Source organism: Rana temporaria, chromosome 13 (genome assembly GCF_905171775.1).
Source record: "Rana temporaria chromosome 13, aRanTem1.1, whole genome shotgun sequence".
Taxonomy (NCBI): domain Eukaryota; kingdom Metazoa; phylum Chordata; class Amphibia; order Anura; family Ranidae; genus Rana; species Rana temporaria.
In genome coordinates this window covers 49887374-49912120 of record NC_053501.1, presented here as the reverse complement: position 1 = coordinate 49912120, position 24747 = coordinate 49887374, and the positions used below count along the sequence as shown (strand labels likewise).

At 43.1% G+C, this 24747-nt stretch overlaps 1 protein-coding gene across 2 annotated transcripts in view; it reads right to left on the bottom strand.

Annotated features, from left to right (window-relative positions):
* Positions 1-2447: 2447 nt before the first annotated feature.
* Positions 2448-24747, bottom strand: part of DCAF4 (DDB1 and CUL4 associated factor 4) — a 34319-nt gene continuing 12019 nt past the window's right edge. For both annotated transcript variants that reach the window (XM_040333846.1, XM_040333847.1), the window contains exons 5-14: positions 24639-24721; positions 21805-21907; positions 21535-21678; positions 16588-16637; positions 15943-16028; positions 15582-15680; positions 11351-11448; positions 4950-5129; positions 4698-4812; positions 2448-3137 (exon numbers count right to left, since the gene is read on the bottom strand). In XM_040333846.1, the coding sequence (XP_040189780.1) occupies positions 2887-3137; positions 4698-4812; positions 4950-5129; positions 11351-11448; positions 15582-15680; positions 15943-16028; positions 16588-16637; positions 21535-21678; positions 21805-21907; positions 24639-24721 (1209 nt within the window). In that variant the 3' untranslated portion in view covers positions 2448-2886. The remainder of the gene's footprint in view (positions 3138-4697; positions 4813-4949; positions 5130-11350; positions 11449-15581; positions 15681-15942; positions 16029-16587; positions 16638-21534; positions 21679-21804; positions 21908-24638; positions 24722-24747) is intronic.

Genomic DNA, 24747 nt, shown 5'->3' with positions numbered 1-24747 from the left:
ACAATGTATGCATGACATGTTTATTTTTGTTTTATTGCCTTTAGAATTAATTTAGGTTCACTATATGGACCACCTATGTATTTATACATGTTGATCATATCTCTCCACCTTCTTAATCTCCTCTTCGCAAGTGAGAATAAATTCAGTCCAGCTAACCTTTCCTCATAGCTGAGCTCCTCCATGCCTCTTATCAGTTTGGTTGCCCTTCTCTGCACTTACTCCAGTTCCCCAGTATCCTTTTTGTGAACTGGGGCCCAAAACTGAACTTCATATTTCAGATGAAGTCTTACTAATGATTTGTACAAGGGTAAAATGATACCGCTCTCTCTGGAGTCTACCTCTTTTAATACAAGAAAGTATTTTGCTAGCTTTAGAAACGACATGCTATTATTAAGTATATGCTCTACCAGACTACCCCAATTCGTCTCCACTATTAACTCCCTTAGTTGTTCTCCTAAAACACAAGTCAAACACAAGGCCCATGGCCTAAACCATTCCCCAGGCAATTTCATGTGGACCTTGCCTCTGGGCTTTTTTTCAGCCGGAATATGGTGGAACAGCTTTCAGCCTCTGCTCACCACTGTCACTTGTAAACAAAAAAGCCTTCCGTGTTTACGATCGGTCCATCCGATGAGAATGGTCCGACGGGCCATTTCCATCGGTTCACCGCTGAAGTGGTCTGATGTGTGTACACACCATCGTTCCAAAAACCGATCGGGTCAGAACGTGGTGACGTAAAACACACAACGTGCTGAAAAAAATGAAGCTCAATGCTTCCAAGCATGCGTCGACTTGATTCTGAGCATGCGCGGGTTTGGAACCGATGCTTTCTGTACTAACCATCGCTTTGGACTGATCGGGCAGCGGTCCATTGGTTCGATTTTAAAGCATGTTTTACAATTTTGGACCGAAGGACAACGGACCGATGGGCCTTACACACGGTCGGTTTTGACCGATGAAACTGGACTTAAGGCCGTTTTCATCGGTTTGGACCGACCGTGTGTACGCGGCCTAACAGATCCCTGCAATCACTCACGGTGGGGCCAGATGCTGACTAATGATCTCCCTGCAAGTGAAAAATAGAAGCAGAGCCACCTACACTGCAAGAAGGTACTAGACCTGGGCCGGGAGGTATACTGCCAGCAGGCACTAGATCTTAACCAGGTAGGTGAGGTGCGACAAAGCTTTTTGCACTTTGGGCATAGCGCATTCCTCAACCCTGCATTCTGTATGTAGTTTTGAAATTAGTACATAGCTCAACAGTAGACACAAAGACTGCAGAAACAAATTATAAATGTTTGACAAGGTGGTATATAACCCCAGATAAAACATGTAAATATCAACCAGGGAATGTTGGCGAGGGAGCAAGGTAGTAGGAACAATGGCCCATATTCGGTAGGATTGTCCTAAAATAAAAAAATACTGGAAGGTCTTACAACTCATAAAAGGAGATTACCAACAGAGTAATACCTGTAGATCTGTGGACGTGTTTGTTTGCAATATAGGGAATCAATAATCCCCCATATGATAAATGCTTATGATTAATAGAGTAGAAGAGACATATAATATGGAGTATTTGAGGTATAGTGGGGAGGAAGAAATAGAGGGTATGGCAAATAAATGGGAAAACTGGACGTTTTAAAAAGATGTGGAGATACTTAGAGGCAATAAGCTGATGGGGGGGGAATTGGTCGAAACAAAGTAGTAATAAGACAAACAATCTAAGCGAGAGGTAGGAAGCGGCTAAGGTGTGTGTGGGGGGGTGGGGGGGGGGTGGCGAAGGGATGGGGGTAGGGAGGTTTGGAATTGGAATGGTAACTGTATCAATGTAATATTTAAAGTTGCACTTTGTAGGAAAATTGTGTATGTTTGTATTTGGATAAAAATAAATAAAGAATAAAAAATAAGGTTCCCAACACTGAACCTTGCTTGCACCATGAATACCTTAGACAAGGACTGTCCAACACAAAATCATAAACTTTCTCTTATAAAAATGCATTTGCACTTCACAAACCAAAAATACCCCACTCTGTACAATCACGTTTTCAGAAGCATCTATACTAGTGAGCAATTAGTATAGAGAAATTAGGGAAATTAGAACTAAAATATCTGATAAGCACTTTGAGAATTGCTACTACATTTATATTATTGTGTTCATTTATCAAGAACAGTGTAAAATATTGCACTAGTTTTATGTTGCCCTCTTTTACTTTTATAATAAAAAATGAAGTTTTATTACTCAGATAGGTACATTATCTATATCCGTGATCGCTAACTTGTGACCTGCCTGACTTTTTCTGCTCCTCAGCTATCCTTATTTATTAGTGTGGCCCAAGGCAATTCTTCTTCCAATATGGCCCAGGAAGGTCAAACGGTTGGACACCCCTACCTTAGACCAAATAATGAATTATTAATCAGTACTGTGAATGCAATATTTTAGCCAGATGTTTGCAAGATGGCTTTCTTTTAATAGACAAAAAAAAAAAGATAATTTAGCTGCAGAGTTTTTAGTCTACATTCTTCTATAAAAGCAGAGTTCCAGCCTGTAACAAATAAAATAAAACTCAGCAGCTGCAAATACTGTAGCTGCTGACTTGAAATTTAAGGGAAACGTATGTGTCCAGGTATCCTGCGATGTCGGTACCCCATCCCGGCATCTTCATTAAGGGAAACGGGAAGGAAAGCCAATGCGGCTTCACAGCCTGTTTCCTGTTGCACTGCGATTGGTCTTGCTGTCTTCTGGGACACTTATTACAGTAAAGTGTATAAAGTCCCAAAGATGTGAGGTTTCCTTGGAATATATGGGCTTAAGGCTGATTGTTTTTTTTTTTTTTTAGTTCTTTTCAACGACTCTATTGAAAGAGTGGTGATGGATTCAAAAAGGCACTAGCAATTGCTTGGATGCCAAGGCTTTCTATCATATTCCTTTTCCACAGTATTTGTGTTATATGTAAAGTGATACAAGTCTTTCTTAACAGCCATAAGGATGCCAGGAACAGTCTGTCTTTTCCCTCCTAAGTGGGAAGAAAACACAACACTTGGTATAGTGTCCTTAGACGCTGGATGTGGAGAAGGGATAGTCCGGAGCAGTCTGGTATCTTGTAGGTTCCAAATTCTTGTGTAGCAGTCCTGGCCAACTGAACAAAAAGTTAAACACGGACATTAGTAGTCTTCAAAGCCATACATATGTACTTTAATAAAAAAAATGTTTTACCCACCAAGAATTTTCCCTTCATTTTCAGGACTTAAATCTTCATGAACTGTTGCAGGTTAACTCCTCTAAAAAGTATTTACTCCCTTGGATGTTTTCAAGTTTTATTATAATAGATCATTAATTCTCTGTAGATTTGATTTTGTTTAAAGTGGATGTAAACCCGATTCATGAAATTTGAGCTGGGCACATATATCTGCAGTATTTTGTTATCTATTTTCAATGAGCCAAGTCTTATAGCTCTCTTCTGAACGGTTCCTCTGTTATCAGCCTGAGAACATATTTTTTGAAATTTTTAGACAAAAGCAGCCTGAATCTTTTGTCAAAGGAGTTTGCTAAAATAGAGCAGCAGAGAGCAGCTCCCATTACAAAACAGCTCTGAGAGTCTCTGCCTATGATGAGAGGGGGTGTGTGCTTTTCCTCCAATCAGCAATGTTAGCCATCTTGGCTGTATTCCCAGACATCACACTCTGTGTTAACCAGGAAGAGAAAATCTCCTAACACAGATCTCAACTTTCTAAACCAGGGGTCCTCAAACTATGGCCCTCCAGGAGTTCAGGAACTACAACTCCCATCATGCATAGTCATGTCTGTGAATGTCAGAGTTTTACAATGCCTCATGGGATGTGTAGTTTTACAACAGCTGGAGGGCCGTAGTTTGAAGATCCTTGTTCTAAACAGTATATAAATGTGAACACAGCAGATATACATATAAAACCTATGTAGGGAGACTTGGTTAATCTCTGTGTATCATCTGAGGCTGTTCACTTCACTGGGTCTATGGGGGGGTTTACATCCACTTTAATTAAAGGGGTTGTAAAGGTTTGTTTTTTATTTTCTAAATAGGTTCCTTTAAGCTAGTGCATTGTTGGTTCACTAAACTTTTCCTTCGATTTCCCTTCTAATTTTTATTTTTTTTGTCTGAATTTCTCACTTCCTGTTTCTCCTCAGTAAGCTTGCCCCCATCATCCATGGCGGTTAGTCAGCCAGAACAGCTTATGGAGGAGGAATAGAAAGTGAGAAATTCAGACAATGAAAACAAAGAAAAAAAACATTTAGAAGTGAAATTGAAGGAAAAGGTAAGTGAACTAACAATGCACTAGCTTAAAGGAACCTATTTAAAAAATAAAAAACAAACATTTACAACCCCTTTGATTGAAAATATACAGTTTCCTGTGAAGGTGAAAATTTATCTCCGTAAAATTATTTAAATTTATTACAATTACAAAAAAGTATTGCAATGTTTTTAAAAAGCTTTTTAGTTGGTATTTAGTAGATGCACCATTCTTTTTTTAAATGTGCCAATTCTGTTGATATCATTTAGAATACATCCTCCAGCTTTACTAATGTGAACCACTGTTCCAAAACAGTGTAGCTGATGGCAGAACTCCAAAGCTGCCTTCTTATTCCAGGTCAGCAACCAAGTAGGAAATCTGGAACATCAGCATTCTTATACAATAGCAGCAAGGGTGACATACATACATACCGGCAATGAGCAATCCTTCCTCTTCTATAACGTGCAGTGGTAAATAGGCATAACTATTGTTATGTCCCTCATATTGCTGTAAATATTTTACCATTCTCATATCCCACAATTTGATCTGTAGAAAATAAATAGAAGAGGCTGGATATTTTGAGGTGCCTGACACATAAAAATAATGTAAATATTTTCAGCAGTAACTTCTGGTTGCATATTAGACAGTTTAATCAAGTTCTAGAACATAATCTGTTAATGTACCTGTCCAGACATATCAGAGACCATCAAGTAATTTTCATCCTGAAGAAGACGTAGACAAGTGATGGCAGAGTTCTGGAAGAAAGACGTCCCCTTTTTCCAGTTAGATGGAGAAAGTGCAGGGACACGCATATCAATAGAGAATACTTCTCCAGAGCGACACCCATTATACAGCAGTAAGTTCTGAAATGAGAATACATCTGTTAACTTAAAAAAATAATGCAAAATATAATTTTTTTTATAAATGAACAAACTTACCAAAGACTAATATTATACAAAGATATGCAAATTGAAATAATTAGTGTAGTTTCTTACTGCGCTTACAATGTCTCAGCTCTCCTTCACATGAGCCTTTTGCATTGAACACAGTTGAAACTGATCTGGGATATACACTATATTGCCAGATGTTTTGGGACGTCTGCCTTTACACGCACATGAACTTTAATGGCATCCCAGTCTTAGTCCGTAGGGTTTAATATTGAGTTGGCCCACCCTTTGCAGCTATAACAGCTTCAACCCTTTTGGGAAGGCTGTCCACAAGGTTTAGGAGGGTGTCTATGGGAATGTTTAACCATTCTTCCAGAAGCGCATTTGTGAGGTCAGGCACCGATGTTGGACGAGAAGGCCTGGCTTGCAGTCTCCGCTTTAATTCATCCCAAATGTGCTCTGGTCGTGTTAAGATCAGGACTCTGCGCAGGCCAGTCAAGTTCTTCCATCCCAAACTCGCTCATCCAAAAGTATTGAGCCACCCCTCCAAATCATTTGGTGGAGGGGGGATTATAGTGTGGGGTCGTTTTTCAGGGGGTGGGCTTGGCTCCTTATTTCCAGTGAAGGGAACTCATAAGGCGTCAAGCATACCAAGACATTTTGGACAATTTCATGCTTCCGACAGCTTGGGGATGCCCCTTTCTGTTCCAACATGACTGCGCATCAGTTCACAAAGCAAGGTACATAAAGACAAGGATAAGTAAGTTTGGGGTGCAGGAACTTGACTGGCCTGCACAGAGTACTGACCTCAACCCGACAGAACAACTTTGGGTTGAATTAGATTGGAGATTGCGAGCCAGGTCCTCTCGTCCACAATCAGTGCCGGACCTCACAAATGCACTTCTGGAAGAATGGTTAAACATTCCCATAGACACACTCCTAAACCTTGTGGACAGTCTTCAGAAGAGTTGAAGCTGTAAACTCAATATTGTACCCTACAGACTAAGACTGGGATGTCATTAAAGTTGTGTTAGCAACAGAGCACTTTGTGGGGCCAAGGCACAGCCTCAGGTGTTACCTGGGAATAACCCCAATGTTTATACTATTAGGTATCCTTTCAAATTTTCCACCATCTCCAGTTTACCTTAGTAGGGTTTGAGGCTGAGAGATAGAGCGCCGTTTATCCACTGGTGGAGCCATGCACTCTCCCACGATTCAGCCTAGAGGAAGCACCTTCCCTCTGCTGCTCCTGAAGAACCATGTGAATCTCCGGTTCTCATTCTGTTTTCACTGTCCGGCTACATTGTTCATTTAGGACTTTATAGTTGGCTACAAGGGCATTCTACCAGCAAATGCTCTAAGAGTGATCTAAGGCCATCTTCTGCAGCGTCTGATTGTGACCATCTGGAGTCCCTTGATAAAGCCAGGCCTGTGGCTTGTTAAAATCTCATGCTCAGAGTTCCAGCAGTCTAGGCATCAGTCTCCTGCCATTGCTTCATATTTGCAAAAGGTTGGGTCAGACCTTACTGAGGCAGTGCATTCTACCCTGCATCTGGAGGATCAGTCTGCTGTTTCAGGCCTTTTTTCGGGCTGTTAAGGCTGCAAAGACCTTTTAACTTTCACTGCACCCTTTGTTTGATACATTCCTCTATACAGAACAAAAGCACCTTAATGTGTTCTGGGTCCAACCTGAGAGTGGGCCTGAACGGGTCTGTTCCCACCATATATACACCAGTGATTCACCCCAACAGGAAGACCACTAAATTGGTCAGGGTATCACTGACTGGCAGCTGGATTCCTAGTTTAAGTTGGCTGGTCTTGCCCTCCATCTCATTTTGGTGGCGTCTTAAAAATGTGCAGTGGTTTTTGCATTGATGTATTAGTCTGTTTGTTTAGCATGCTATGTATGTGATCCTCATGGTTCAATAAATACTACACTATTATAGTCTTTGCTTTATTTGCTGCAGCTTGGACCAGTGCTGGGAACTGGAGAGGACAGCACTGTGGATGGATGTATAGGCTACCCTGGATGTCACCTACTTAAAGGGGTGTTCCAGCCTGTTTTTAAGTTTATTAAAAGTCAGCAGCTACAAAAAGTGTAGCTGATGGCTTTTAATAAAAAGACAACATACCTGCTCCACAGTTCCAGCGACGCGCCGGCCGGGGCTCCGCTCCTCGCCCCCCCAAGCCGGCCGGCGTCTTTATTTCTAGTGTGGGCACCCGGCAGTGACAGCTTTCGGCTTCACGGCCGGGCACCCACTGCGCATGCACGAGCGGGGCCGTCCAATTGAACAGGCGCTCGCCTACAGGGAGGGGCTGCAATAAGGCGATTAAGCTATTCGCCTTACCAGCCCCTCGGCGGAAGGAGGAAGTGGGACAGGAAGTCCCACTCCTGAAGCCCCCACTCCCCCCCAAAAAAATTACATGCCAAATGTGGCATGTAAGGGGGAAAGGAGTGGATTAAGCGGAAGTTCCATTTTTAGGTGGAACTCCGCTTTAAGATGACATGCTAAACTTGCTATACATTTTGTAGCGCATTTTCTGATAAATATTAATTTCCTTATGGTGGTGTCTGGTGCTTCTTTAAACTGGGAAGAGTCTGGCAACAACTTGAGTCATTGGTGGAGGAATTATAAAACAAATGATATGTTGCAGAGTATGATGGATAAGTGCAGCAGAGTCTAATACATAGATAAATAGGACTTTGTTGCACTTTATACACTTATACATATATATATATTTTCCTTATATTGTGATAATATACTGATGACGCCTTTTCCAGTGAAACACACTGAGGTCTTAGTAGTTTTGGAATTTCCGGGTCTTGCTGATGCCACGTCCAACTCACAGAGAAGAGTGGCCAGGATTGTAACTTCTCAGGCCTTGAACAGTTGGTGCTGCTTTATGGCACATGGAAAGTAAGTGCATTGGCATATGTTTTAAACTAGGATTTTTTTGCATAAACGTATTGCACGAATATCGTTTTTTCATTCTGGGACATCCCCGCTGATATTGGGTGGGAGGGTTAAGGAGGTGGATGCCAAGTGCACACGAACCTTAGGATTAACCACATATGCTGTGAGGGGCCTGGTGGACCAAAGATATCTGGTAAGGGCCCCCTTATATTAGGTGATGGAGCACATTCATAAAGAGAGAAGAGCATGCATCACTAATGCACACGTGGTGACAGAAAGAAGTTGAATAGAAGATTATTTCCTGTTTTTAGAAATGTAATGTTACAGGACTTTCATTTGTTATTAATTTGGTTGCACAGATTTTATTTACATTTTTTAACGTTTTGCATAGCGTCCATGGTTACTGAACTATTCACATATACCGTATTTATCAGCGTATAACATGCACTTTTTCCCCCTGAAAATTGGGTGCAAATAGTGTGTGCGTGTTATACGCTGATACTTGCATTGGGCTGCCTCGGAGGGGGGCGAGCACCGTCGGATTAAATAAAGCGAGGATCTCCTGTTTACTGGGCGGCCTCTGTAATACGAAGTTCAGTCTCCTGGGCCGGCATTGGACCACTGTTCTGTCTATCATAGAAGCCGATCCAGGAGACAAGACTTTGTATTAAAGAGGCCGCCGAGTAAACTGTTGTGAGTCTCACATTCTTTGAATATTGTGTTAGCAAAATTCATTGTCTGACTAGGCAACCTTCTCCCTAATATAGAGATTTTCCTTCCTTGAATCCTATGGGTGGGGTGTGGCATTTTTTCCCTCCAGACTCTCCTTTGGGAAACAGTTCTTTAGGGGTTTGTTAAATTGTTTTCTTCTGGGAGCTGCGGTGGCTCAACGCGATTGGCACTGTGCTGACAAGCCATTCACCTCTGCAGCTAGAGGTTCGGATCCCGGTCTCGGCTTCATGTGAATTGAGTTTGGTGGTCTCAGCCCGGCTCCTGGTGGGTGTGCTATGCAAGGTAAGCCTGTGCTTAGTACGCCAACCCCACTCCCACAAAAACCACCACACCTACACACGCACTCTAAATTGGGTTAACACATGCACTTTGACCACGCGGTCTCTAAAGAGAGGCGAAGGACTAATGGGGCTGGTTGAGCGGGCTAATCCTCTCACTCCCTTATAGGGAGTCCCTCTGCTCCGTTGGGCTTCAAAGCGGAGCAGGTAGGGTGGGCTGTGTGGGAGGACCCCCTCACACACCCGCCATTGCCACCCGGGGCATGGAGAAAGGTGGCAGATTGCCTCTGGGGGAGGCCTGCCTACTCCCAACTCCTGCAGTCCGGCTCCTCTCTCGAGTACACGCACAAAATACACTTTAAAGAAAAAAAAAAAAAGAAAAAAAAAAAAAAAAAATTGTTTTCTTCTGTTGTTCCTTAACCACTTGCTTACTGGGCACTTAAACCCCTCTCCTGCTTAGACCAATTTTCAGCTTTCAGCGCTGACGCACTTTGAATGACAATTGTGCAGTCATACAACAGTGTACCCAAATAAATCTTTAACATTTTTTTCCCCACAAATAGAGCTTACCTTTGGTGGTATTTGATTACCTCTGCGGTTTTTATTTGTTGTTCAAAAAAATAGATTTTTTTTTAAATTATATATATTTTTTAATTTTGCAAACGGGTAATTTTTCTCCTTCATTGATGTATGCTGATGAGGCTGCACTGTTGGGCATTGATGGGCTGCACTGATGGGCACAGATAAGGTGGCACTGAAGGGCATTGATAGGTGGCACTGAGAAGTGGCACTAAAGCGTGGCATTTATGGGTGGCAGTGATGGGCACTGATAGGCAGCACTGCTAGGTGGCACTAGCATGGGGTACTGGCAGGGGTTACTGGCGGCACAGAGGAGGCTGATGTGCCTCCTTCCTCTTCGGGACCGATGTCCATTTCACATAAGCCGGTGATCGGCTTTTTTTACTCCTCACGCTCTCAGCGTGAGGAGGAAAAAACATTGGCTGACAGCTGATCACGTGGTAAGGGGCCGGGACTCGGATCCGTGATCACCCGAGTCCCAGTGACTCCGGTGATCACAGCGCGTGCCCTGCAGGAGCGTGCGCAAAGGGAAGGACATCTATTGACGTCCTCCTGGCATTTGGGGTCCACGCTGTAGCCGTCATTCGGCTATAGCGCGGGCGCCAAGTGGTTAACAAAGTTATTAGATTGCTCCACCAATTTTGTGGGTCTCCCTCACTGCATTAACAGCCCAAAAGATAGCCAAAAGACCCACAAGGCAGGTAGAAAAACAACAAGGGTAACCCCCCCTCTACAGCCGCTACCAAGGTCAGACTGCCTGAAAGACACAAGATGAGGGCATACTGCAACCTAGACTGGTATACAAGACACCATAAAAACATAAAAATGAGCAGGGTCCCAACCACGACATTTATTTGATAAGGGACTGGAACAAGGAAGGAATCTTGAGAAACTTCTTTAATAGGCTACATATCAGCCGCAGGCCTCTGGCCATACTTTATCTCAACCAGGGGATACCAGCAGCAGGATCCCAGCATATTCTGAATACTGACAATATAGGGGAGCACAGGGCCAATCCAGCAATGATTCCTTCCTGCTATGCAGGTGATAAGAAGTGCTCAGGCGCAGAGTTTTGGTCTGTTTGGAGACTCTAGTGGAGGAGAGCCAGATGACAATGCCATGTCTCTAAGAAGTCCAGAACAACATACTTAAACCCAGGTGCTGGGAGCTTTTAGAGTTGAATGTGTAGTTAGATGAGGGCAAGCTTCAAATAAGCTCAATAGCTGTGGCAAGGCAGCTCCTACACAACAAGGTTTACATTGATGTTTTTTTCACTTTCTATTAAACATGGCTGCATTACTCAGTTAGGACTCTTCTGTATGGGTTGGAAACGATGGAGATGCTTACCACTGCACCCTCTCAGTTCTGCTTATAATTGAACAAATTGAAATTCTGTGTATATTGTATGTTTCTACTGGTAGAGCTGGTTTTGTAGTTCTGATGATGTATATGATGTCAACCTGCTTATGCAAACGTATCATGCAATATCTTTGACTCGGTTTGTACAATGCAACTTTTGGACTAAATAAAGGAATTGTACAATTGGAATTGTAAAAAATTAAAATAAAAAACGCGCAGCATTCCAGGGTTAAAAACTCCTTAAAAAATTAGTATTCCACAGCACCCGCTTGTCCAAAATACTTTTGTAATCCGATATGCTGCAAAACAACATGGTGTAATAAAGGAAATATACCTCTGTAGCAAACTGCTGGGCCAAAACATCACTATTTGTTTTGAATGTACGCCGAACATCTGTTGCAGTGTTCATTACAAGGACTTGATTCTTTAGCCCTTCAAAGTGAAGAAAAAAGAAAGTTAGGGGAAGATGACACACAACCCTAACACCACCACAGGGCCACACATAATAATCAGTAAAGTAATGTTACAAAAAGCTATCAGAGACTGTAAATATGCAACAGGACATCAGAGACTATGGGCATGCTACAAGAGATGGTCAGAGACTGTGGACATGCCACAAGAGATGGTCAGAGACTAAAGACACTTTGTAAGAGACTGCTAGCGATCGTAGCCACTTTACATTTAGAGCTGTAATAACCAATTGACCCCCAGGCCAATTCTGACATACATGCCCAAATCAGCATTTTTTTGCTAGAAAATTATTTAGAACCCTAAAGATTATATAGCTTTTTTGAAGCAGAGACCCTGGGAAATAGAATTGTGGGTGTTGCAATTTTTTTGTCACGCTATTTGCGCAGCGGTTTTTCAAATGCAATTGTCTTTGAAAAATACACTTTAATAAATCTTAGTGAACAAAAACATACGCCCAGACGACGTCCGCTTTGTGACGAAAAGCGTAGGTGTGGCCTGCTTCCTGACGTCATCACGTTCAACAGAACGCCAGACTGATACAGCGGAGGCAATAGGAGGAGACGCCGAGATCCATTGCACACTGCTCGAGATCATTTGTATACCGCGCGCATATACTTCAACTCCTGTAAGTGCATTACCACTTTTTATTAAAGTCCTTTATCGCAGTCTACACTATGGGGCTCTTTTGCTTTTGTTTTTATCCCTGAGATTCGTATCAACGCTGACTCAGTACATAAGAAGCGGCCCCAGCTATAAGTCTTTTTGGGAGACTCTAAACACCCTGTGCCTGGTTTGACCTCCGTGCTTGTGGTCATATTATCTGGTAAGGAGACTACATCTCTTTCACTCGGGTGTCTTATTGATGGAGGAAGTGTTTTTTCTTTGGATGTCACATCACTTATGATAAGAAGATTCTGGATCCACTCAATTTCACTTGGGACTTTTGTTTGGAATTTTTCCATTCACTCTACCTATTTAACCACTTCAATACCGGGCTTTAAAACCCACCTCCTTCCCGGGCCTATTCTGGCACTTCTTTCCTACATGTACAAATCCTCATTCTTTTGCTAGAAAATTACTCAGAACCCCCAAACATTATATATGTTTTTTTAGCAGACACCCTAGGGAATAATGCATTGCAACTTTTTATCTTGCACCGTATTTGCGCAATAATTTTTTAAACGGCTTTTTTTTGTAAAAAAAATGGTTTCATAAATTAAAAAATAACAAAATAAATAAATAAAATAACAAAACAGTAACGTTAACCCAATTTTTTGGTAAAATATGAAAGATGATGTTACGCCGAGTAACTAGATACCTAACATGTCACGCTTTAAAATTGCGTACACTCATGGAATGGCGCCAAACTTTGTTACTTTAAAATCTCCATAGGCGACACTTTAAAATTTTTACAGGTTGCCAGTTTAGAGTTACAGAGGAGGTCTAGTGCTAGAATTGTTGCACACGCTCTAACGCACGCGGCGACACCTCACATGTGTGGTTTGAACGACGTTTACATACGTGGGCGGGACTTACGTGTGCGTACGCTTCTGAGCGCGAGCTACCGGGGACAGGGGCATTTTAATTTTTTTATTATTATTTTTTCTTTTTTATTTTACTTATTTCTTTATTTTTTACACTTTTTTTTACACTTTTTTTTTTTTCAATCGCTTTTATTCCTATTACAAGGAATGTAAACATCCCTTGTAATAGGAATGTGTGTGACAGGTCCTCTTTAAGGAGAGATGCGGGGTCAATAAGACCCCACATCTCTCCTGCAGGCTGGAAAGAATGAGATCGTGAAAAAAAATTCACAGATCTCATTCAAACTAGCCGCAATTGCGGTTTGTTTACTTACGGGGACCCGGGCGTGACGTCATCACATCGCGCCCGGGCCTCCGACGGTCATAGAGATGACTGGTGACCAGATCGTCACCAGTCTTCTCTATGGCAAACATCCGGCGGACGGCAATCATCTCTCCGGGCCCCCGGTGGGACGGGAGAGCCCGGAGAAGCACCGGATGGCGGCGGGAGGGGGGGGGTGTCCCCTCCCGCCGCCTGTAAGAACGATCTAGCGGCGGAACCGCCGCTATGATCGTTCTTACGGTGCGCAGGATCGCCGCCGCTAAAAAATGATATCTCAATGATGCCTCCGGGTGCAGGCATCATTGAGATATCCCCCCCGCAAAGCCCATCACGTCATATGACGTCCACCCAGGATAACAGGTCCCCGTTTTGGACGTCATATGACGGCGTGCGGGTGTCAAGTGGTTAACAATAGGGCATGTCAATAATTGTTAATATTTTGGATTGACCATATATCCATCTTTTTTTGTTTATGGTAACGTTTTCAGTATTCACTTACTTTGTTCTTAGCATATGCATTATTTATTTATATATTTATTAATTATTTTTTTCTTGTCATTTATTATCAATTTTCCATTTATATATTGGTGGCATTACCAATCTTTTCACCTATATTAATTTTTTTAGTTTTTGGTGTCATCATCAAATTTCTCACATATATTGTTTTTGGGCCGTACCTTATATTTTAACACATCGTCGACCCATAACAGGCCTAAACACCCTCTCCAAGGTAATGTAGAAAGTAGTAGTGCAACAGCCACAACAGCATTTAGACACCCACAAACTACTGGATCCACTTCAAATCGAGTTTCCGTCCGGGTCACGGGACAGAAACAGCACTTCTCAAAATATGGGATGACGTTCTCGAAGCAGCAGACGAAGGAGAATCTTGCCTTCTGGTACTGTTAGACCTAAGCGCAGCTTTTGATACAGTAGATCACAAATTGTTGCTGACTCGCCTAGCTGACGTAGCTAGAGTGGCAGACTCTGATCTACTATGGTTCTCCTCCTTTCTGGAAAACCGATCACAAATAGTGAAACTAGGACCTTTCACTTCTGAAAAACGCACAGTGTCATGTGGAGTCCCTCAGGGGTCTCTCTTGTCGCCCGTACTATTCAACATTTATCTCCGCCCTTTCCTCGAAATCATCAGCAACCAGAATTTACTCTACCATTCCTACACAGATGACACCCAACTCTACTTTCGCATCAGCAACAAAAAGGATCATTATCTCGGACTAGAGAAATGCCTTACTTTGATAGAAAATTGGATGACGGAGAGTTATCTTAAACTCAATGGCTCAAAAACAGAATTTCTTCTGCTCCACGCCAATCGAAAGAGATTTGCCATGACAACATGGACATCCCCGCCCATTTTGGGACAAACCATCACCCCTAGCACCAAAGTCAAAAGTCATTTTTGACACCGACATGTCATTGGATGCACAAAAAAGCTCAGTAGTCAGCGGATCACACCATCTGCTGTGCCTGCTACATAGACTCATCCCCTTCATCCCAAAATAAGACATAGCAGTCGTAGTAGGAACAATAATCAACTCCAGACTCGACTATGCCAATGCCCTTTACCTCGGACTCCCAAAAAAACAAATTGCTCGTCTACAAGTCGTCCACAATACGGCGGGACGACTAGTAACAGGGAAAAAACCCTGGGAATCAATCTCCCCCTCCCTGAGATCCCTTCACTGGTTGCCCATAAAAGACCGAATTATGTTTAAGGCACAATGCTGACTCACAAATGTGTTCAAAGAGATGCCCCCCAATATCTATGTGAAAAAATAAAAAGTCACAACCCCAATCGCGTTCTCCGTTCTACTAACCAAAATCTACTCCAGATACCCAAGGCCAGATATAAGTCCAAAGGAGAACGAAGATTTGCAGTTCAAGGACCTAGACTGTGGATTGCTCTACCGACCAGCATCCGAACGGAAGTGAATCACCAGGCCTTCAGGCGATGCAGTTCACATGTGTCGCGCTTTACAAGTTTCTCACTCACTCAGTACCGCTTTAAGTCCTCATGCCAGGACAAATATGCAGGTGTGAATTTATATCACCAGTTTAGGTACAGGAATACTATAAGACAGCTAAATGGAGTGTTAACAGATACACAGATAGTGACATTAACTGCTCTTTTTAGTTTCTAGGTATAAGTATGGTTAAACCCTGAGTATTGCCTAAGTAGTAGGTGAGCCATTATTTTTAATACAAACCTGCTGAAAAGCTACAATCCAGTCGAGGGTTTAAGCACCATACACAGCTCCATACATTGGAAACTTTGATATTGTATAGCATTACAGGTTGGCCATCATCTAAAGATTAAGATAAAAAACAATTTTAAAACCAAGCACAAACTTATAATGCTTTCTCTGGTTACTAAATATAAATCTCTACCGAAGATCGCATAACAATGCCGTGTAAGTGATGTGAACATATGCTATGTAAATCTTATGTTAAAATAATAACTGACTCTGTTGGACATTTGTTTTCAAATGACTAGGTAACTATTGGACATGACATCAATTGAAATGCATCATACAATTTCAGCAAAATTCATTGCTCTAAATAAATTACCTGCGTCAGGGGCCAAGTTCTTGAACAGACATGCTGGTATAAGGCTAACACAGCCTGGACTATCTTGTCTTCCCAGGAGAGAAATACTGAATTGCCATTAAGGAATAAACTTGGTCATCAAGAACTATGCTGTATTTAAAATGTATCTATGATCAAATTGTAAAATCATATGTTCAATTCCACATTGAATATAATGTATTTCAAGCCAATTACAGTGAACCATTTTGAAGTTTGAAAGCTTACTTTGTAAAGAATCCCACACATTTACTTCCTTAAATTCTGTGACACATTTACTATACCCTGGGAGTAGAAACTGCTGTCACACACTCCACAGAACCTGCTATCTGGCACTGTCAGTAAAGAAAGCACTGTTTACAGGCAGAAAGGTACAATGGTATATGTAGTCCTTAGAAATCTAAAGTAAACCAAAGGAATGAGCAATGGAGACACTGCCAAGCATGAAGGGAATCCAGGAAGTTGTGGAAAGAGATGGTCCGCAGACAGGGAGTGAATACAAAATGAAAAGGAGCATTAAGTCAGCTTATATTGGATTGTCTAACATGTGTTTGTATTCTTATTACATAGATGATAGTGTATGCTGTGACTATGTATCTCCTTTAAACGTTGTCTTAAAAAAAAGGATACAGGACATGCGAGTCTGGTCCAGTGAGTGTGGCCCAACATGCAACATTTACCTTCATAGGGAAACAAAAGGTGTAAGTGACCAAGAAACAGTAAACTCTCAGTCTCTATATTGAATAGGCAAAATGATGTAAAACAACTTCAGCGCTTACACAAATAATTTTATAAAGTTTGTCTAAAAAAAACGCACACTGGCAGCTCCCACTATATTAACACTCAATGAAATATAGCACATGGCTGGATGGACAAAACAAAGTAACCACTTGCCCTCCGGAAGATTTACCCCCCTCCCCTTCATGACGGGGCCATTTTTTGCTATGCGGTGCTAAGCTACTTTAACTGACAACTGGCTGGTCATGCAACACTCTACCCAAACAAAATGTTATCCTTTTTGTCACACAAATAGAGCTTTCTTTTGGTGGTATTTGATCACCTGTTTTTTTTATTTTTTATTATATATATATATATATATATATATATATATCTCTCTCTCTCTCTCTCTCTCTCTCTCTATTATATATATATAAAAAAATAGACTATTTTGAAAAAACAAAACAAAAAAACTTTGATTTCTGCTATTAAACATAACCCATAAAAAAAAAGAATCACATTTTTTGCCCAAAATGTATTCTGCTTAATGTCTTTAGTAAAAATAAATAAACAATAAGTATATATGAATTGGTTTGTGTGAAAGTTAAAGCGTCTACAAACTATGGCGGGGATATGCAATTAGCGGACCTCCAGCTGTTGCAGAACTACAATTCCCATGAGGCATAGCAAGACTCTGACAGCCACAAGCATGACACCAGAGTCAGAAGCATGATGGGACTTGTAGTTTTGCAACAGCTGGAGGTCCGCTAATTGCATATCCCTGAACTATGGCATGCACTGGAACAAAAATAAAATGAAAATTATACTAGTGATGGCAGCGATCAGCGACTTGTAACGGGACTGCAATAGTACGGCAGCCAATCTGACACCGACTGACACTTTATGGGAACCAACTGCCACTGACATCACCAGTGCCATTATTACAGTGCTAATAATATTCACTGTACTAATGACACTGGGCAGAAAGAGGTTAACATCAAGGGGTTAAATATGTGCCTAACAAGTGTTTGTGTAATGTGTGCTGCTTTAACTGGGTATCTAGTGGTTTTAATTTCCTGCTCAGCAGGCAATGAATAACCAACTAGACCCCCTTAACTGAACACAGCTCTGTGCTGTTTGCACTCACAGAGCTGTGTTCCGTGAGACTCAGAGCTTACCACTGGGTGCCAGCGGTCAATCACTGACTGGGACCTGGTGTTCGGCATGTGCTGTGACGAATCACAGCAGAGCTGGGCGGGCACGTGTGCCCCCTACCCAGAGTTTCAGGATCACATACAGTATATATATACACACACACGATTCTGCAGAGCAGCCACACTGTAGCAGTAAAGCTATATGGGCCACACGGCAAGTGGATGACAGGTGTGCTTCTGATACAACAGAGTCTGCACTGAAATTCTTCTAAAAAATATGTTACGGAGGGAAAACGAAAACTGCTTTAATAATGCTCCTGGCAGACTGCATTTTTCATTTTGCTCAAAGTTACACTTCAAATTTATTTTCCTTAAAAGACTATGCGACTCTACTCCCAGGAGCTGCCAAGTCATGTGTCCTCGTCCTATGTGCACCTCTCCTAATGATGATGTGGCATCAGCTTCACCTCAGTTTTTGTCTATAACTACTGGCTGAACATGCAAGTGTCAGGAGGTCATCCTGTAGGCCAAAGCATAAGTGAACATTCTGGGAGGGGGACGGACGACACTACTACTCTATAGATGCACAGTGAGTAGGCATAGTCAACCCTGGGCAGGACGCGCACTGCTAGCAAGAATACAAGGTCAAAATAAAGAAAATGATTCAGTCATTTATGTCTAACAATGTAGTATATATTAGACATCTGGGGGGTTATCCTCAAAAGAGATACTCCGACTTAAGTGCTGTTCAGTCTGTGTGTAACTTTGGAAACGATCCTCAAAAGGCTTTTTCCAAAGTTAGGCAGAAGATCCGGCATGTGTAATTGAATTACACTGCCGAATCTTAGGATGCAGTACCGCATCCGCCGCTGGGGGCATTTCGAGTCGAAATGCCGTTGCTAGTATGCAAATTAGCACTTAAGGCGATCCACAAAGCTTTCTAGCTTCCTTTTTGCGCCGTAAGTGTTATTTTGCAAGTGTAAAATTAGGGCTCGTTCTACAAAGTGTAAACTAGTCACACCTTGTAAAAGCCCATTCCAGCGACGGCATTTGGTATGCTTTCCCGAGGGAGAACTCCACGGCAATTTGTAAAAAACAAAACCGGCATGGGTTCCCCCCCAGGAGCATACCAGGCCCTTAGGTCTGGTATGGGTTGTAAGGGGACCCCCCTACGCCGAAAAATCGACGTAGGGGTCCCCCTACAATCCATACCAGACCCGTATCCAAAGCACGCTACCCGGCCGGCCAGGAAGGGAGTGGGGACGAGCGAGCGCCCCCCCCCCTCCTGAGCCGTGCCAGGCCGCGTGCCCTCAACATGGGGGGGTTGGGTGCTCTGGGGCAGGGGGGCGCACTACGGGCCCCCCCACCCCAGAGCACCCTGTCCCCATGTTGATGAGGACAGGACCTCTTCCCGACAACCCTTGCCATTGGTTGTCGGGGTCTGCGGGCGGAGGCTTATCGGAATCTGTGAGTCCCCTTTAATAAGGGGGCCCCCAGATACCGGCCCCCCACCCTAAGTGAATGGATATGGGGTACATCGTACCCCTATCCATTCACCTGGAGGCAAAAAGTAAAAGTTAATAAACACACAACACAAGGCTTTTTAAAATATTTTATTATTCTGCTCCGGACGCCCCCCCTGTCTTCGTTATTAGCTCTTTTACCAGGGGGGGCTTCTTCTTCCACTCTCCGGGGGTCTTCTCCGCTCTCCGGGGGGGGTTTCTTCTTCCGCTCTCCGGGGGGGGGCTTCTCCGGACTCCGGGGGGCTTCTTCCATCTTCTCCCCTCTTCCGCTCTTGACTCGGCGAACCCCGGTTCTTCTGCAGCTCTCCGGTGCCTTCTTCTTCAGCGCTGGCTGCCTGCTATGTTTGTGTGTTAGCTCGATTTCAAACAGGCAGCCAGCGCGGTCTTCTGTGGCGTCAGGGTCTTCTCTTCCTTTCTTCCGATGTTGCCTCGTCGCCTGTTGTCGCTGTAATGATGGAAGCGCGCCTTGCATCCCATTTATATAGGCATCACCGTCCCATCATGCTCCGGCAGGTACCCACGTGGTGGGTGCCTACCCACGTGCACCCACCACGTGGGTACCTACCGGAGCATGATGGGACGGTGATGCCTATATAAATGGGATGCAAGGCGCGCTTCCATCATTACAGCGACAACAGGCGACGAGGCAACATCGGAAGAACAGAAGACCAGAAGACCCTGACGCCACAGAAGACCGCGCTGGCTGCCTGTTTGAAATCGAGCTAACACACAAACATAGCAGGCAGCCAGCGCTGAAGAAGAAGGCACCGGAGAGCTGCAGAAGAACCGGGGTTCGCCGAGTCAAGAGCGGAAGAGGGGAGAAGATGGAAGAAGCCCCCCGGAGTCCGGAGAAGCCCCCCCCCGGAGAGCGGAAGAAGAAGCCCCCCCCGGAGAGCGGAGAAGACCCCCGGAGAGTGGAAGAAGAAGCCCCCCCTGGTAAAAGAGCTAATAACGAAGACAGGGGGGGCGTCCGGAGCAGAATAATAAAATATTTTAAAAAGCCTTGTGTTGTGTGTTTATTAACTTTTACTTTTTGCCTCCAGGTGAATGGATAGGGGTACGATGTACCCCATATCCATTCACTTAGGGTGGGGGGCCGGTATCTGGGGGCCCCCTTATTAAAGGGGACTCCCAGATTCCGATAAGCCTCCGCCCGCAGACCCCGACAACCAATGGCAAGGGTTGTCGGGAAGAGGTCCTGTCCTCATCAACATGGGGACAGGGTGCTCTGGGGTGGGGGGGCCCGTAGTGCGCCCCCCTGCCCCAGAGCACCCAACCCCCCCATGTTGAGGGCACGCGGCCTGGCACGGCTCAGGAGGGGGGGGGCGCTCGCTCGTCCCCACTCCCTTCCTGGCCGGCCGGGTAGCGTGCTTTGGATACGGGTCTGGTATGGATTGTAGGGGGACCCCCTACGTCAATTTTTCGGCGTGGGGGGGTCTCCTTACAACCCATGCCAGACCTAAGGGCCTGGTTTGCTCCTGGGGGGGGAACCCATGCCGGTTTTTTCTTTGAAAATTGGCATGGAGTTCTCCCTCAGGAATGCATGCCGCTGTCATTTTTTTTTTCCCCGACGCAACTTTAAGCCGTCGCGATCCTCAAAACTCGGCGTAACGTAACTTCGCGCATGCGCAGTACGGCCGGCGCGGGAGCGCGCCTCATTTAAATGGGACTCGCCCCATTTGAATAGGAACGCCTTGCGCCGGCGGAATTTTAGTTACACAGCCTGAAATTTCTAGATAAGTGCTTTGTGGATCAGGCACTTAGGTAGAAACTTTAAGGCAGTGTAACTTAAATTGGATTTTTTAAGTTACGTCAGGTTTTTGTGGATCTGGCCCCTGGTACTCAACCTACAGTGCCTGCCTGCACTTACAGTATTAAAATTTTCTCAAGAGAGTGCCCTCACATCAGGATTTCACAAGTGCAACCATCTCTTGCATCACATTGGCAAACCTCACCTCTAATTCAGAACTATTAAGTGAATAATAAGTAAAAATACACATCCTAATTAGATAATAGCATGTTTGTTCAAAATATACATTTGTCTGCACATCACTATGATTGTGCAAATATACAGTATACTGTACTGCTACACTACATATAACATAATTACATTTGTAAACAATAAACCATGTGATGCTATGCAGACTGACAATGCAGGTTCCTCCCCACCAATCTTGTAATACCTTATGATTTGTAAAGTAGGGATTGTCATGACTTTCCACAGTGGGCACATCTTTCCACAGTCCGTTAAGGTTCAGAAGACCGTATTTACAGAACCCATTCTCCATGTCACTTACTGCAAATAATCTTTGGCATGATGAATCTGCCTGAAAAATGTACAATGTGATCACCAGTGCATATTAGTTAATTAAAACACAGAAATAAATATACCAACATTAGAAACTCTTTACGTGTACAACCTCAGAATAATTTTTTTCATATTGTAAACCTACCAGAATAAACTCAAATTTGTGTGTTCCTGGACCAACAGGCTCTGGGTTGACAATCTGGACTTCCTTTCTCTGCATACAGTTCACTTTGAGTTCATGAACACGTCTGCCACAAAAGAAACACTATAATGATGCACAGACAGTTATGGAAAAAAATGATGTTTTATGCAGGTAGGTGGACATAATGGTGCTTGATGGGTGAAAGAGGAAAATGATTACGACTTGTGAATTTTCGGGTCAAGAATTTTTTTTTCTGTACACAACTAAGCTTATGTCAGAGCCAAAAAGGTGGGGTCCTTCAAATTTAATTCTATAACTAACAAGTAAGAGGGATGCCAGAAGACAATTCTTTAGGGAAGACTTGTTCAATGATAATATGAAAAAGGGGACAACACATTTTAGGGGGTTAAAAATGCACCCACTTCTTCAGGGCGTTATGTAACACAAAGAAAAAAAATAGCATATTAAATAGTCTGGACAAAAAGGACTAATTAGTTCTGCATAGAGCTAGATTCATTCTTGGGGGTTTTATAGCGAATTGTGACCCTATTGGGTAGATGTGCTTCACTTGCTATCCTAATGACAGGACAATAAATTAGTGGGCTTGGCGACGCCAAGACAGAAAGGCAATAAAACCCACAGAGCCTCTAACTCTTCCCAACTATACTAAAGAAAGTTAATGAGAGAATTACCCTGTCAAAATATATCAGTATCCTTTAGTAATTTCTCAGCAATTACATTTTCCAAAGCGCTATACACTAGGTAAAACTCTTTAACCGTTTTAAATACTGGGCACTTTTACCCCCTTCCTGCCCAGGTAAATTTTCAGCGCTCACACTTTGAATGACAATTGCACGGTCATACTACACTATGCCCAAATTATATTTGTATCCCCCACACAAATAGTGCTTTCTTTTGGTGATATTTAATCACTGCTGGGTTTTTTCTGTCAGTACATTTTTTAAAGTGGATGAAAACTCATCCTTTCTAAACTGCCATTATGGTTATCTATAAGGATATAGATGCCTCCTGCATGTATCTTTACATGTCACATGTCTCCCCTCTGTCTGTTATGAGACCCGAAAAACTGCAGATTCTGTGGGTGGGTCTGTTGTCAGTAGACACCCCACCCACCTCTACACTCCCCTTGTCAGCATGCATTTTCTCCTGTGTTTTTCTTACACTGAACTTCTGCTGGTCTTGTGGATTATACCCCATGATCACTAACATGCAGAAGAAAGGAGGGGGATGGGAAGTACACAGAATGCCTCTGTTACACTTGTGCATGAGACAATGTAAATCACCGGTCACTCACAGCAAGGGGGAGAAACTGACATCCATTTCTCCATCTGACCATTTTTATCTCACTGAAAAGAGATAAGAGGACTGCTCAGAGCTGGATTAACTCTTTGTGGCAAGACTGGGCACAGATGACACGAAATCCTATACTGTATAGGGTACAAGCCTTACTTAAAAAAAAAATACAATTTGGGTTTACATCGACTTGAAATAAGTATTTATTTTCCGTCACTGATGTGCGCTGATGAGGTGGCACTACTATGCTGTACTGATGACAACCAGATGACAGTATGTCCATATGCAGCCTCACTGGACTGAGCGTTTTTTCATGGGGCCACATATATGCATATCTGTCTTTGTGCTGGGTAGGGTTGCACCAATAACAATATTGGTAATGATACTAAGCATTTGCACAACTACTTGTACTCGTGCAAATACTCCGAAATGAGTAAAAGATTAAGGTTTGACCTAGGTCAGGGTTAGGGTTGAAGGTCCATGCCGGGGTCAAAAGTCATGGCCAGTATATATTGGGCAGGATTTTTTATTAGTGTCAGTGTGTTTTAGGTAGGATAAACAAAAAAAATGTGCACTATTGTTTCTAGTCTCTACTACGGAAACTTTCAACAACTAACATACACGTATGTGTCGCTGCGATCGTCGGGGACAGAAGAATTTATTTTGGGTTGATCTTTGGTGGTAGTTTATGGTAGTAGCAAGAGATATACAGCTAAATAAAATAAAACATTATATCCATTAGCATTTACCACCAAATGGAAGCACAATTTGACCTGAAAAAAACAAAAAAAAACAACAAGGTACCGTATATACCACAAAAAACTGGGAAAGCATATTGACTCGAGTATAAGCCTAGGGTGAGAATGCAGCAGCTACTGTAAGCGGAAAAGAGGGTCAACAATGCCCATTTGCACGCCTCACTGTGACCATTGCAACCTCACTGTGTCAATTGCAACCTCACTGTGCCAACCTCACTGTGCCCAAGTCAATGTACCTGAAATTATTGACAAGCTGCGGGTGTCCATTCATTGTTTAAAAGTTGCGGTCTCCTCCTGGTCCCTTCTGATAGACGTTTCTCAGCAGACACAGTTCCGCCTATCACGGACGACTTTTCATCCTCAGACAAGAGGACGTCCGTGATTGGCGGAACAGTGAACACATTGTCTGCTGGGAAACGCCTATGACGGGAGGGACCAGGAGGAGACTGCGATTTTTAAACAATGGACGCCCACAGCCTGTCAATTTCAGGTACACTGGCTCAAGTATAAGCCGAGGGGGGTATTTTCAGCCTTAAAAAAAGGTCTGAAAAACTTGGCTTATACTCGAGTATATACGGTATAATCCACCTTGAAGCAAAAAGTTGTTATGATATGTACACGTTGCAAAATTGTGCTTAGACATTAACATTTGTTTTACCCTTAGGAGCATACTGTATAATTAACCCTTAAAATTTTACCGTTAATAATAATAAAAAAAAAGTGACGGGTCAAATTAGTGGCCATATGTTGTAATGGTATTCTTACCTGCAATAGGTTGTAAATGGCATCAGTCCAAGCTGTCGTTTCCACACAAGCATAGATGCATTTACTCCAGGCCTGGTGGATTTCTGAATAAACCAAGAATTTTTATTGA